The sequence below is a fragment of the Pongo pygmaeus genome, chromosome 5 (genome assembly GCF_028885625.2).
Source record: "Pongo pygmaeus isolate AG05252 chromosome 5, NHGRI_mPonPyg2-v2.0_pri, whole genome shotgun sequence".
NCBI classification, from domain to species: domain Eukaryota; kingdom Metazoa; phylum Chordata; class Mammalia; order Primates; family Hominidae; genus Pongo; species Pongo pygmaeus.
The window spans coordinates 74,716,937-74,731,960 of NC_072378.2; the positions used below are offsets into that span (position 1 = coordinate 74,716,937).

Below are 15,024 nucleotides of genomic sequence, written 5' to 3' on the forward strand. Positions count from 1 at the left end.
AAATTGATAAAAAGAAAATAATTATAGATTACCATTTTGAATGCAACAATACCAGTACTTTGAAGAACTGACAGCGTATTCCGTAGATATATGTGCCAGAGACTATGAAAAAGGGAAACACTTTAGGAAAAAAAATCACATTACAAAATGTATTATAAAAAATAAGTTATACAGCATGTGCCCATAGACCTGAAAGCTTTGCAAAAAGAAATTTCTTTTGGCACATAGATTGAATTGCTCTTGCTACATATTTTCATATTATCAGCAAAGCCATTTTCAGCCTTTACATTATATCCTTAAAGAAAAAAATCACTGGAAGTAGTAAAATATTTCCAGTAGTGATCAGTAGCACGGAGGACCTTAGTCATGATTGAGGGCTGTCCATTCAATAGGGATTCAGAGGTCATACACACATCCAGCATGTGCTTGGTTTACCATTTCATCTGGAGTTCATTCGTAACTGGTGAATGATGATGCTTTCTATAAAGAGAAAAAAGACATGGCATTTTCAATTAAACTGAAACTGAGAATCAAGCTACATCATTTCACTAAAAGATCATAGATGTTAAATAACAAAACAAACAAAAACAGGTACATGAGGCTAATAGACTTTCTTGCATTACTATTCTTGGGCAACGTCTTTATACTGGTGTATGTACTTTACCTTGAAATTTCTTAAAGCCCTTTAGAAACTACGTCTAACGTTCTGACAATAGTAGATCAGTTTTAACCAAGGTAAGAACTGAAAACAAAGATAGTAATTACTATATACAAACCCCTTAATGAGAAACCAGACTATTTCCTAGAAGTAACTCTAATCTTCCAGCCACATTTTCTGTTCTGAACAATATTTACACCTCTTCAATTTCTTTGTGTGTGTGTGGATTAGAGTTTAATAAGGAGACATTATTTCTAGGAAGTCCATAAATACAGGTGACTCACTTTTATCTCTGACTGCTTCTTTTTACATAACTCTATATGTTTTATTATTATTATTATTTTTATTTTTATTTTTATTTTTAGATGGAGTCTCGCTCTGTCACCCAGGCTGGAGTGGAGTGACGCGATCTCGGCTCACCGCAAGCTCCGCCTCCCGGGTTCACGCCATTCTCCTGTCTCAGCCTCCCCAGTACCTGGGACTACAGGCGCCTGCCACCACGCCCGGCTAATTTTTTGTACTTTTAGTAGAGACGGGTTTCACCGTGTTAGCCAGGATGGTCTCGATCTCCTGACCTCGTGATCCGCCTGCCTCGGCCTCCCTATATGTTTTAAAATATAAATTTATTCTTATAAAAATAAATTTAAACTAGATTGAGATAGTAATTACAACAGTCCAGCACATTATAGATAATTAATATTTATATTTATTTGGCTGGTTTTTTCTTTTATAGTAAACTTTATGCCTTAATGAACATGTATCAGTATGACTCACTTCATTTCAGTCATTGAAGAACTATTTATTGAGGCTGTATACTGTGCTAGGTAGGCATGGAACTACATGCATGATCAAAATGAGTAAGATTCCGAACATCACTGAGATTATACACAGCAGGGGAAAGAAAATATTCAAACTTCAAATAGTTTCTTCACCCAAAAAATTTATCATTAGTACCTCCTTGTCAACATATGGTATATGTTGTGAGTGCAGAAACTTATGTCAGGGTTTATCAATAACATGAAGAAATTTCTACCTATTATTTTCACATTCATCCCAAATACCTAGTATTTAAGTTTTATCTTTACTTATGTAGTTAGTATATAAGTAAACATTAATTAAATTGTATTATGCCATAGACTTATAGGTTCATAGTAATTACACACAGTGCATGATTATCTGCCAAAAAGAAAATGTTTTCTTAATTTGGTGTCGTTAACTTTACCTCATGATGACCAATAGGTGGAGCTATTTCCATTTTTTCCCTCAGCCTTTTGGCTTGAATTTGAGGTAGATAAGAAAGCCAAGTAAGATGAACTATAGAATGTCTTATATATCTAAGAATATTCAGCTATGAAGGTTTTCTGAAGCTCTTAAGACATACATACTATATTGTACTATACCAGAAGCCCTTATAAACATCTCATTTTTTTCATTGAAAAAATGTTCCAGCTTCAACTTCTTTAAATGCCTAAAAATATATCAAAATCTTCAGGCAAACAATTTTAAGTACTAATTAAATATTAGGTAGTTAAAAATTAGCATCCAAAATTAAAATGATGTTTCTCACTACTTTAAAAAAAATTCTGCAGTAGATTCCAAATAGTAAAAAGACCCAAGTCTCAAATCTCCCTGGTAAAATTAAAGTATCTCCAATTTCCTTCCCTTAAGAAAGCATAAATAAAGAGTGAAATCAGAATTGTTCTTATTGTGGATGTAATTCAGAAATCTTCTGCCTTTGTTTCCACAGTACAAAATAAGGGTATTAGAGAGCATCTCAAAAATTCCTTTCAGGGTTAACATTTTGTATTACTACAATACCTTCTTTCTCCTTCAGTGTGCAGCAGTGGAAATTTACAAAATGCTAGGATTAAGGCAATTTAGAGTTGTCTTGTCTTAATCCTAGCATTTTGCACAACTTAGAGTTGCCTTGTTGTAATCCTAGCATTTCAAAATCTCCATCATAGTAATAAGGGTCCGTACACAGAAGAAACAATGTCTTGGTTGGCCCGTAACATTTAATTACTGTATTTAAATTAGCAAACTCATAATCCATGCATGCTGTGTATGCTAATGCTATTAATCAGATGTGTTATTAAATCAAATGTCTCAGAAATACTTGATAATGCTAAATAAGAGTTTATCTTATATAAATCGTACTTTAATAAAAGGTGGTATTTAATATTTATGTACATAAACTTTATTTAAAAGAATACAATTAAGCCCAAATTATGTTGTTTTATATGGAGACATACTTCATTTCATTTCTAGAGATAGTGAGATAAAATCTATATGATATTGGCTCTATTAATTGAAACTTATTAAACAGATTTACTAAATCTATAGTTGCTTATTAGCTATGTTTTCCCCAAGTCTCTGCTGAACTTACTCAGTAAGAATCACCCAGCCAATGCACAAAATTGTGATAAATTTTTAAAATATTGCTTTAAAGCCAGGCTTGGTGGCTCACACCTGTAATCCCAGCACTTTGGGATGATGAGGGGGGTGGATCACTTGAGGTCAGGAGTTCAAGACCAGTCTGGCCAACATGGTGAAACCCCATCTCTACTAAAAATACAAGAAATTAGCTGGGCGTGGTGGCGTGCACCTGTAATCCCAGTTACTCTGGAGGCTGAGGCAGGAGAATAGCTTGAATCCAGGAGGCGGAAGTTGCAGTGTGCCGAGATAGCACCACTGCACTCCAGCCTAGGCGACAGAGCGAGACTCAGTCTCAAAAAAAATATATTGCTTTAAGCCATTACATTTTGAAGTAACTCATTATACAGTACAACTGTCTGAGGCACATGGAGTCCATGTTGCCAGCAAAAAAAAAATTAAAATAAATTTTTAAAAATTAGTGCTTTGGGGATTAATGCCATTATTTGTGTAAAAAAAAAAAAGAGAGACTTGAATTCCCAAGTCTGTTCCTGTCTTTTTATATATAGTACAATAAAATAATGTTATAAATCTTACTGAAGTTACAGATTCAGTGAGCAAATTTTATTCCATCTCCTACTGTCTTCATTTCATCCCAGAACAAGAGTCAACTATAGGTCATTTGGGGCCTCTAAAATAACCTCAGTAAAATCAGGTATAATTTTTCATAACTTTTCTTCTTACAGATCATAATTTTACACAACTATCATAATTTTTGTTCTTACAGATACCACTCTTCTGACAATAGTGATTTGGAGAGCACTTAATAAGCAGATTGGAACCAAAGACCATAGGTGATTACCACCTCTGTCAGCAAACTCAAAATAGCAAAGCACTTAAATTTGAGACCCTCTGATATGAAGATGTTTATTATGTTAATAAACCTTTTTTTCTAATTGGAAGTTTAAAAAATTTTTAAACTTCTAATTTTTCCTTTTTTTCTAATTGGAAGTTTAAAAAACCCTAAATTTCAATGAACATATACATACGAGACACTGAGTTTTTATATATTTTTGACATTAGTGGCATATCAAAGTGTACTTAGAGACGATTTCCCCTGTATGTTTCTCTCCAGTGTTACCTTGATGTTATTTTCCTTAAAAAAACTTCAGGTAACACATTAAATACATTATTTGTTATTATGACATTATTGTGAAATGATGTAGTTTTTATTAAGTCTTTTAGTACACTAGCTGTTGGATAACTTCCTGGAAAGGAAGTTTAACATATTGTCAATTCCTAATTAAACTTGACTTCTGACCTTACTAAATATTCATCCTCCTTGGGTGGTATCCCAAAACTACTAGCCAGTCATATGACTTGAGATCCAAAGCTGTGTGCATGAGATAGGATTTGGGGAGAAATTTGGGGGAGAATGTCTCCTGAGTGCAGAGTGAGGCAACCTCACAACAAATTAGAATTCTGTTTCCTCCCAGGAGGTCTCCTTGGCTGTAGAGTGAGAAAGATATACTCCCTAAAAAGCCAATACCTCCTTTCCAAGTAATTCATGTTTATACTCTGCCAAACACTGCAAAGGAACACTTGAGCTCTACATTTAAAAAAAACATTCTTCTCTAGCAAATAAGGCCACAACACTTTAATAGCTAGCCTCTAAGTTCACATACTAAAGACAAAACATACCAGAAATTCAACTTATAACAAGACGTTACATCAGCAGAGGAGGACTGCTTTATCCACAGGAAGCTGTACACCAAGCTACAGAACAAAAACATGTCCTCTTGGATTTTGCATCAATTTGCCTATATATAGCCTGCTTCCCATGTTCTATGGCTCCCTACCCACCAGGGGCTCTGCCTAGACGTACCAGCTTAGAGTTGTTCTATTCTTCCCCTCCCCCGACCAACTACCAAACATCAGCTTTGAACCTACTGGCCTCAGAACAACTTGTCCACTGCAAAAATGTCCTACATTCTATTTACCTTTTAGAAGTACTTAGATAGGATTTACTTTTAAGTTTCTCATTTTCATAAACTGCTTCAGGGTTCAATCCTGTTATTATCACATTCGGAAATTAATCACAGTTCTGTTAAAACATCTGTTTTAAATAGGAAGTTCAAGAAACTTCCTCTCTTGATTTGGACTTTTATTCCTCTTTTGGATTCAGCTCAGCTAATTAAAAATACTTCTGCTAATAGGTTCTGTCATTTGCTCTAGGAAACTTTTGAACCAGATGATACAAACTCTCTTGGGAGCTCTCAACCACCTAATAATTTATTTGCTTCCTTCCAGCAGATTTCCCACTCTACCATCAGCCCAAATTATCCCCTTACCTCCCCAGGATGCAGAACTCACCAATAATCACAGTTATAACTGGTAAATTCTTTTTTGGCAAGCTAATTCTTATCTCCAGCATAGACTGCTGTTTTACAGATACAAGCAAATTTGAATTAGTTCCCATATATAACATTAACTATAAATAAAAACTAAGTAATGGAAAAATAGGTAAGTATTTGAGCAAAGCATGCTGAGGTTCTACTCTTTTAAACACAGATGGTAAATACCTAGGTTGTTTTAAGTCTATGGCTAGTCACAGAATAGCATGCAAAATAACATTATGTGTGAAAACTGAGGTCACTGCGCTTTTTAAATGAGGACAACAATATTCATCAAAATATTGTTGTAAGAACTGTTTCACATAGTTTCTATATAGATGTCTTAGTAGCTCAAAATCATTTAGCAGTATTATTTTGACCCAATGAGTATGAGTGTTTCAGTCTATGTATGAATGTACACGTTACTCACTTGTAGTAGTTTCATCATATGAAATAATGAATAATGTACTGGGAGAAACTGAAGAACTGATTTTTGGTCCTGGCCTTATGATTAATAAGATGCTTAGACATCTGTACGCCTCAGGGATTTTTTTTTAAAGGGTTTGTTGCTGTTTGTCTTCTTTAGTAATAGATAATTATCCTCTTGATCGCTAAGGTCTACTTCAGTTCTAACCAGCTCTGTGATTTTGCATATATGTAGCATTAGCAGAAGTAGAGAGGCCAAAAGTACTTTTACCAGATAAGTAATTAATCATTAGATCTTAGGAAAAGCATTGTAGCAGGATCTTGTAAGGTGCTTGCTAAACAATAGTGAAGCATGTTATATTATGACTCTAAGAGAGAATGCCAGAATCATAAAAAGGTATAGCTCAGTGCTAAATCATAGGCCAAGGTAGGGTGATATGCCAATGGTTACACAACCTTTTGATGGTAGAAAAGAGTATGGCTCCAGTCTCATGGTTTTCAGTTCTCTCAGGTATCAAGTCCATTTTTCAGTAGCCCTTCTTCTCTGGATATTCACCCTGATATCTATCCTAAATCTAAATCCCGCTGTTTGGTAGTGTTTGGTCCTTTAAAATGAGAGCCTCTCTGTCCTATTTTGAGGGTCCTTCATGAACTTGAAGAGCATGAGACAAACCCCTGAAACTTTCTCGTTCTTGAAGTGCCTTTGTGTTCTGCTGGGGGAGTCAGAAAGGGTGAGGAAAGGGCCATTAGTAACTCATGCATGTACTGTGTGTTTATATTCCACAGAAAGCTCTCAGGCCCCTTTCTTCACAGGCATGGTGGCTTCTGAGGTGAGAACTCCCCAGTCCAGGACTCCTGGCTGTTTTGCATCCATCACCTGCTGTTGTGCCTTTGGAGGGAAATAGAAGTAACTTTCACCACCCAAAAATGACAGTACCTGGACTTCCTGTAATTCTGCCATCTCATTACCTGTGTGTTCTCACACAGGACTTGTTAGTTCCTTCCACGTCATTCTCACTGGTTTGTGTTGCAAAGAGAGGAATCAGAAACAGCTCTTTCTTGCCCAACTTTCTGCCATTTCTCAGCTGCTAGTTTTGTTTATCTATAGTGAGTGCCAAGCTGTGTACGGCAGTGGACAGGCCTTTAAACCCCAGGATAGATTCTGAAATAATAGTTTATCTTCCTAGAAGAGGCAATGTTCATAAAATAGGCTTTGATCAGAGAAGGACACATCCGCCAAAAGAAAAATAGGAGAAAGGGCAATTCAAGGAGAAGGAACACATTGAGCAAGTCAAGGAAGGGTGGCATGGCCTGACAGTCAAGCAATTATTTAAGCCTGGAGTGTGGGGGTCCCGCCAAGGGAAGGGAAAGATGCTCAGAAGAATGGAGAAGTAGAGCCCAGTCACAGAGTGCCTCAAATACATAGCATTGTATTCTGTGAGTAATAAGGAACTTTTGGGGGGTTTTCAAATAGAGATGATATGATATGATATGATACGATGCATGATATGATCAACTTGCACTTTGGAAAACTGCAAGAATGAAAAATGAATCCTAGAGTTTTGAGGCTGGAGATTACAAGACCAATTAGGAGGGTATCAGAGTAACCCAGATGAAAAGTAGTTAAAACCCTCAATTTAGGCCATGGTAGGGGAAATGGAGAGGAGGAGTCAGCTGCTAAAGATGTTAGTGGGTTAGAATGAGAGAATAAGCAGGACTTGCTGAATGAGGGCAGAAGGAGAAGCATAGATGGCTACCAGGTTTCTAGCTTGGGAGACTGAATGGGTTAGGATATCCCTGTTGAGATGGAGAATAATAAGAGAAGGAGAAGCTTTGGAAGAAGATGGGGCAGTATTAAAAATGGTTTTTAGACAAGCTGATTTGGAAATACACACTATAAAGATGGATACACAGTTGGTGATAGAAGTTTGGGAGTCATCAGCATCTGGGTGTAGATGAAATAACCAGAGCCAGCTTGTAGAGCAGGAACATGGCTTTTAATAGAGATGTGGGAAACATCAATCCTTATTGTGTATACATAAAATAAGGAGCCAACAAGGGAAATTGAAGCAGAGCAAAGAGGTGAAAGAAGCAGGAAAGCAGATTAGATATCTTGGTCATTGAGGGAAAAGAGCACAGCCTAACTCTGCCCTTACCCTTACTAGAGACCAGAGGTTTGTTTTCTGGAAAAACTGACCTAAGAAGTTCTAGACCCACACACAAGAATGGGCAGCAGACTGATTGCAGGGGAGTAAAAACTTTATACCTTGAGCTGTGAGATTCTCATCTTACCTCCCCTGACCTGTTCCTAGAATTTGGATAGCCTGCCCCAGAAAGGTTACTGGAGGACTTTTTCCTTTAAAAACTATTAGAAGATGTAAAGAGAAAGAGAGAGAGAGAGAGAAAGAGAGAGAGAGAGGATTGATAGATGATAGACAGATAGATAGATGATAGATAGATAGATAAGACAGATAGATGATAGGCAGATCAATAGATAGATCAATAGATAAAAGAAGTCAAATATAACCAATCAGGGAAACAGAGAAATCAACATAGGCAAAAGGGCAACAGCTGTGCAGCAGGCCTAGAAAACAACCAGTCCAGACTGAATATGGAAGCAGAGGGCTGAACTAGGAAGGCTTCCAGGGAAAAATATGAAACTGGTGTGTTTAAGTGTTTGGAAAAATTACTGATAGGTGTTTGGCAAGTCTAATGGAGCATTTGGAAAAAAATATATATAGATGCATGGAAAACCAAGCAGATGAAAAATTAAAACAATTATTCTTTTGAAGGAGGAAATGTGGTAAGAGGAAGAGAGCATAATCATAGTATACTACTTGGCTCAGCTGATAGTAATATTTATTATTTATTTATTTTTATTTATTTATTTTGAGACAGGGTCTTACTTTGTCACCCAGGTTGGAGTGCAGTGGCACTATCTCTCACTGCGACCTCTGCCTCTCAGGCTCAAGCAATCCTCCCACCTCAGCTTCCCGAGTAGCTGGGATTAAAGGAACGCACCACCATGCCCAGCTAATTTTTTGTATTTTTGAGGCTGCAGTCTAGGTTTTGCCATGTCATCCAGGCTGGTCTCAAACTCCTGAGCTGTAGTCATTCACCTGCCTCAGCCTCCCAGAGTGCTGGGATTACAGGCGTGAGCTGTAATTACAGGCCTGGCCAGATAACCATATTTAAATTTGCACTGCAAAACACATAAATATATAAATGTTGGCTGCTGATTTATCAAAAAGTTGAGGATGTAATCATATTGGGAAAATGAGAAAAAGGAAAGAGAAGGGATAAGTGAGAAGGTTAAAACTTCAACCATCGAAACAATAATGCGAAGACAAAGGAGATCTAAAATCTAGAAATAAAAACTCACACTATAAGCACTTTAGTTAGAAATATGGAGATAAATGCCAGAAGAAAGAGCTAAGAGTTGGAAGTGATTTTCTCCGGGGGAAAAAACTGAGGGCTCAGGGAAGTGGTAAGGAACATCTGTTTTCATTGTCTTTTACTCTGGCTGATATTTGAACTAAGTATATGAATTTCTTTATTAAAAATAAAAAGTGACTAATGATAAATGGGAAGTGTGAGACTGGAGGCAGGAAATGTTGAGTGTTCTCTCAATAGCTCACCTGGGCATGGAAGGAGACTGGGCAGTAGCTACACAGGACTGCAGATAGATGAAGGAGGAATTTTGCTAAAATGAGAGAGGTCAGGGGATAGCAAGTGAAAACGAGAAGTGGAAAGACCAGAGAACAAAGAAATAACCAACGATGAGACCCTAAAGAGACAGAAAGGAAACATTATCTAGGTTGGGGAAATTTTGGAATCATATTTTCCTGTTTGCTGGGAAATCCTCTCTATGCCCATCTCTTCATTACTCGTTCTCTCTCTCTGCCCTCCAGCCTCCAATATAAATGTGCTCTTCATATCTATAACCCTGTGTTTTTCCCAACAAGGAAAGTCTCACCCTTTCCTCAGTATTCTGAATCTGGGGAATGAGAAATTTAAATATTTTTACATTTGATATTCTTAGACTTGTTTTCATGTCTCTGAAATTATACTCTTCCCACACTACACATGAAAGCTATTTTTCACTTCTTTCTTGAAGACATTCGAGTAAGAGCTCTGGGTACACCCTTAACGAATACCCTAAAATCTCTAGAGAGAGCTCGATTGCCACCCATCCTCACTGGAAATACAATTAAAACACCAGTAGAAACTGAATAACTTTTAAGCAGATGACCTAGATATATAGCTCACATGTAAAAAAATGATAAACACTCTTGGGGCTGTGTCCCATATCGAAACATTTCTGGAATCATGCATGTAAGCTGGACACCACCATAGTGTGCTGAAATAGTCAGCACATTAAAATTATTCTCAGGCAGTGAAGACCAGGGTCTCCTCTGTAGTTGTGTAGATCGTGTCCTGCTCACCCTAGAGGGCGCCAACACACTGAAGTCTGTGGAAATGGCCCACCCTTCCCACCCCAAAGTCACCCACTGTCCCAAGATTTCAGGGTGGGTCCTGAGCAGCAGCTGTACACATCAGCCATAGTGAGACCCCTTTTATTTTACTACGCAGTACATTTCGGGACAGAGAAAATATTGCAAAGTTTTCATCCCATTCACCCCTACAAAAGCACATTAAATTGCATCTTAAAAGTACTGTCTTCACAAATGGAAGTTGGATTTGTGGTACATTTAGTTCTCCACCTCCTATCCCCAGTGGATTTTATTTCTAATGTGTGGCTTAAAGCAAAGCTATCCAATAAATATAGAGTGGGCTCTAAAATTACAAAGAAAAACTGTCATGGTAGTTGTTCTTTATCATTCTGAAAAGCAAATCTGTGTTGTTCTGCCAAGTTTTTTTAGCAGTTGTATTTTGTGGGTGGCTCTATTCCAATATCTAGATGTATAAACATCCTGTACATGCACTGTTAAGCCTTCAGAGCACTCTCCTGTAGATGGTATGGACTTCCTGGAAGAAACACATAAGCATGATGTGAGAAGGTAAAAGCAAAAACAGCAGCAAGCTGCAATAAGATTATGATAAAAATCACTGAAAAATGGCAGGTGGAGTCAAAAGGAATGCGGTGTTTGGTTCTTCTGACACCCTCATTTGCTCAAATACAATATGTTATGGTACAGTAACACTAAATACTTCACAAATGTCAGGTACACATTAGTAAAAACAGTGAATGTCTTCATTTTTGAAAGGGTTGAATGTTCACTTTACGAAAGAGGAAAAATCTCGTAAAAAAAATGTCAGTATTCCAAATGGCAATCTCTCTTGTTCAAATTTATCCAAAATCATAAAGTGTTCTTTCTCAGTCTCTCCCTCTCCTTTGACCTTGAAATCCCATTACTATGGCAGGTCTTTACCATGGCTCCTCAATTTTCTTTTTTTCTTTTTTCCTTTTTTTAAACAGAGTCTCGCTCTGTCGCCCAGGCTGGAGTGCAGTGGCATGATCTTGGCTCACTGCAACCTCTGCCTCCCAGGATCAAGTGATTCTCCTGCCTCAGCCTCCTGAGTAGCTGAGATTATAGGCACCCACCCCCACACTCAGCTAATTTTTGTATTTTTAGTAGAGATGGGGTTTCACCATGTTGGCCAGGCTGGTCTCGAACTCCTGGCCTCAAGTGATCCACCCACCTCAGCCTCCCAAAGTGGTGGGATTACAGGCGTGAGCTACCATGCCTGGCTACTCAACATTTTGTAATACAATGCTGAGAACTGATGAGCAGTAGGCAACAGCGATCTGATTAAAATGAATGTGAATACTATGAGGCATCTACATCTACCACCACTATATACAATTCAAGCCCAAGTTCTGCAAGCGATAGAAAATCTGGTGTGGAAAAGAACTCAGAGAAGAGCTTCGTTATCATGAAACATGTTGAATCATGAGATAAAAATCTAATCATACATCTTTTTTTATAAAGAAGTATGCTTTTTCCCAAATATCAAGAACAGGTGCTATCCACATAATTTTGGAACACTCACAATTCAAAAATGGAAAACTAAAAATCTGTGACTTTTTGCTGTTGTATTTTTGTAAAGTTCACTCAGTTGGCTCAAAAATGTCAGCAAAGGTGCAGCCTACATGAGATCTTGTGTGCTAAGCTGTGAGTTACTAGCCTTGAACTCGTTTGTGGTTACATGGCTATGAAACACAAAGCCCACCTTAACATGGTTAATCTCATAAATACACCTGGCATTTTGCATTCACACTCTGCTTCATGCTTATTAAAACATGCCTAAAAATGAAAGAAACTGATTCAAACAAGAGTAAAACTGACAGAAATAATCCACTTCTCCACACCACACACACACATACACACCCAAATCATGAACTGGTTTTACATTTGCAAGTCTATACTTGAGAAAAATATTTGAATTCAATTAAGATATGCATGATGTCATTTTTTCCCTTGGTATTAATGTATCAGAATTTACTTTCTGCTATTTTCTATCCATCACAATCTCTGTTGAGCTGTAAAAGGCCATTTGGCAGCTCTTTTCAAACTATTCCACAATTTAAATCAATTGCACACTTGAATAGAGCACGAGTCTGACATTAATAATTTTAAAATTATTGCCTAAGAAATTCTGGGAATCTTATGGAGGGGCTAACACTTCTACAGTACACACAGACACAAACAAATAAGTAAAACTCTGTTCTTAGGATTCCATATTTCATTTCCATTTTATTACACATTCATATTATTTCCTGAAATCATCTTAGAACCTTTTGTTTTTGCAAAATTTTAGAGGTCCAGGCCCTGTGATAGCTATGTGATGTTTTTTCCAGCACATAAAGCAAATTCATGATGTGAAAGAGGCAAATGACAATAGTTAAAGTATGTCTTATTTTGTAATAGGATTTTTTTAATAAAAAATTATTGTGGAACAAGGTACATTAAATTTGGCTTGCAATCAGGAAATATGGGAGCCGGCCTTGAAGAGCATGTGATTGAGTCCCCACATCTAACTGATGAGGAAATAGGCTCAGATGGGTCTATTGATGGGTCTACTTGCTAGAAGCAAAGCTGGAACTAGAAACCACGCCCTGGCTTCTAGGCAGCAAGCAATAGTTTTGCTAATTTTGTTCCCCAGCATCAAAACAAATGCACAAAATAGGAAAGACAAATGGTTATTAGTTGGTTATTTTATAAACACAATATTTAAAACTTAAATTAGTACATGTAAAGAACTGGCACAAACAGATGAAGGTTCACTTTCACGGCAGCAGTAGCATCTGCACAACATACCCCCTTAGCCACTGCCCTCAGCCCTTCCCCCCTCCGAGAGAGGTGGTGCTGCTGGCTGCAGATTTCTTCAGCTCTATTTTCATAGACTGAGTCTCAGCTCGAGGCTCGAATTTGGTCAGATTTCCTGCTCCTGGGGCTGCCACTACTGGCTTTCCTGCTTTCATACCTTTTGACATAGGAATGCGGGTGGGTGTAGGCCGCTGGGATGACCCGTCTTGTCCTGACTGTAAGAGAGAAAATACATAGATACAAGGGAGATGTTGGTGAGTTTCCTCTGGATATGCCATCAATCTGAACATTAGTGGGACTCTTGCCACACAGGAACACCCACAGAAGACCCTTCCCCAGATAAAATAATTGTGAGAAACTTGGAGTTTGCATCTAATCCACTCTGATTATCTCCCCTTCCCTTCACTTAAAACAGCTTTGCTTGAAACTTCCTTCTCTTCTGGAGCACTAACTTACCTCCTCTGCCCTTACTGAAGATGGCCTTAACTCCAGTTTCACAGAGGAAATAAATATAGACCACCAGGCAAAAACTCAGGCAACTTTACTCCTACTGCTCCCTAAATTACCTCTACACTGCCTCCTTTCTCCCATTTCAGATGAAGCCACTCTCTTTTCACCTCCTAAAGACCTCAGAATCTTCGCATGTTATTGTCGCTGCTGACCACATCCTCCTTTTTAAAGTGCTCCTAATACTGTCTTGCTGTGATTTCTTAGGACAGTCTCATCAACTCACCTCTCATATCTGATGACCCCTTTTCAATCTCTTGCTGGCTTCTTGTTCTCTACTCTGCCTGCCTTCTAAATGTGTCACCATGTTCCATTCTCAGCCTCCTTTTAATGTTTAACATTCACCCTGAGAATTGCTTTAGTTATTACCCCATGTGTTCAAACCCTGGGATCCCTAGGCTTCAGTGCCCTCTAGAAATGCAGATCCTCATTCCCAACTACTCACTGGACATTTCTGATGTTCCCCAGACATCTTAAATATAACATGCCCCAAACATTAATTATCCTCTCTCCTAAACAGCTAGTCCCCCTAAAGTTTCTCATCTTATTCTCCCAGACAGCCAAATCAGAAACCCAAGAGTCACCCTCTCTACTCAGTTTGTCATGAAATCGTTTTGATTCTGTCTTCACTATATCTCTGTCCTCATTTTCACTACCATAGTTCAAACCTGCTCCATCATTAAGATAGAGAATTGCAACAGCATCCCTGTCCCTCCAAGTTATCCTTTAAACTGTTTTCCACACACATCTTTCTAAAACATAAACAATATGTTTTTCTCATGACCATCACCCTTTCAGTGGCTCCCTTTATCTAATCTATAAATATCAATTTCATAATAAGACATGTGTGTGCCTCCTTTCAATATCCAACCCCAGTTTGCTTCCTTATTTTCTGCCCTTGCATTTTTTGCCCCATGCGCAACTGTTAGCAGCACAATGGGACTGCTCACCATTCCCCAAGCATGCCGGGCTCCTTCACACTGTCATGCCTTTGCACATGCTGTTCTGTCTACAAAATCCTTCTCTTTTCCTTCTTGAAAATCCCTCTTTAACTGTGAAAACTCCACTTCTGTGAAGCCTTCTCCATTGGCTCCTTTGTACATACCTCTATCATAGAACCACTAAGTAGGTTCCAAACCTGTCTATTCCACTGAGTCAAGAACTTCTACAGTCCTCTTGGCTTCCCAGCACCTAGCCCATGCCTAAAGTGTAGCTGACACTCAACAAATGTTGAATGAATACATGTACAAATGAACTACCCTCACTGTTTAAATTCTAAGACGAGTATTCCAAACCTTTTGTTGTCCTTGATTTTATGAGATCTGATATACTTAAAATAGGTGGACCATTCAGAACTTAGAAATCTTAGACAGTT

General features: G+C 38.0%; 1 protein-coding gene across 5 annotated transcripts in view; it reads right to left on the reverse strand.

Annotated features, from left to right (window-relative positions):
* Positions 1 to 348: 348 nt before the first annotated feature.
* Positions 349 to 15,024, reverse strand: part of FILIP1 (filamin A interacting protein 1) — a 239,185-nt gene continuing 224,509 nt past the window's right edge. For 2 of the 5 annotated variants that reach the window (XM_063666335.1, XM_063666334.1), the window contains exon 3: positions 12,599 to 13,357. In XM_063666335.1, the coding sequence (XP_063522405.1) occupies positions 13,151 to 13,357 (207 nt within the window). In that variant the 3' untranslated portion in view covers positions 12,599 to 13,150. Of the gene's footprint in view, positions 481 to 12,549; positions 13,358 to 15,024 lie in introns of those variants that run through there. The other 3 variants (XM_054493105.2, XM_054493103.2, XM_054493104.2) reach the window with 3 other exon arrangements.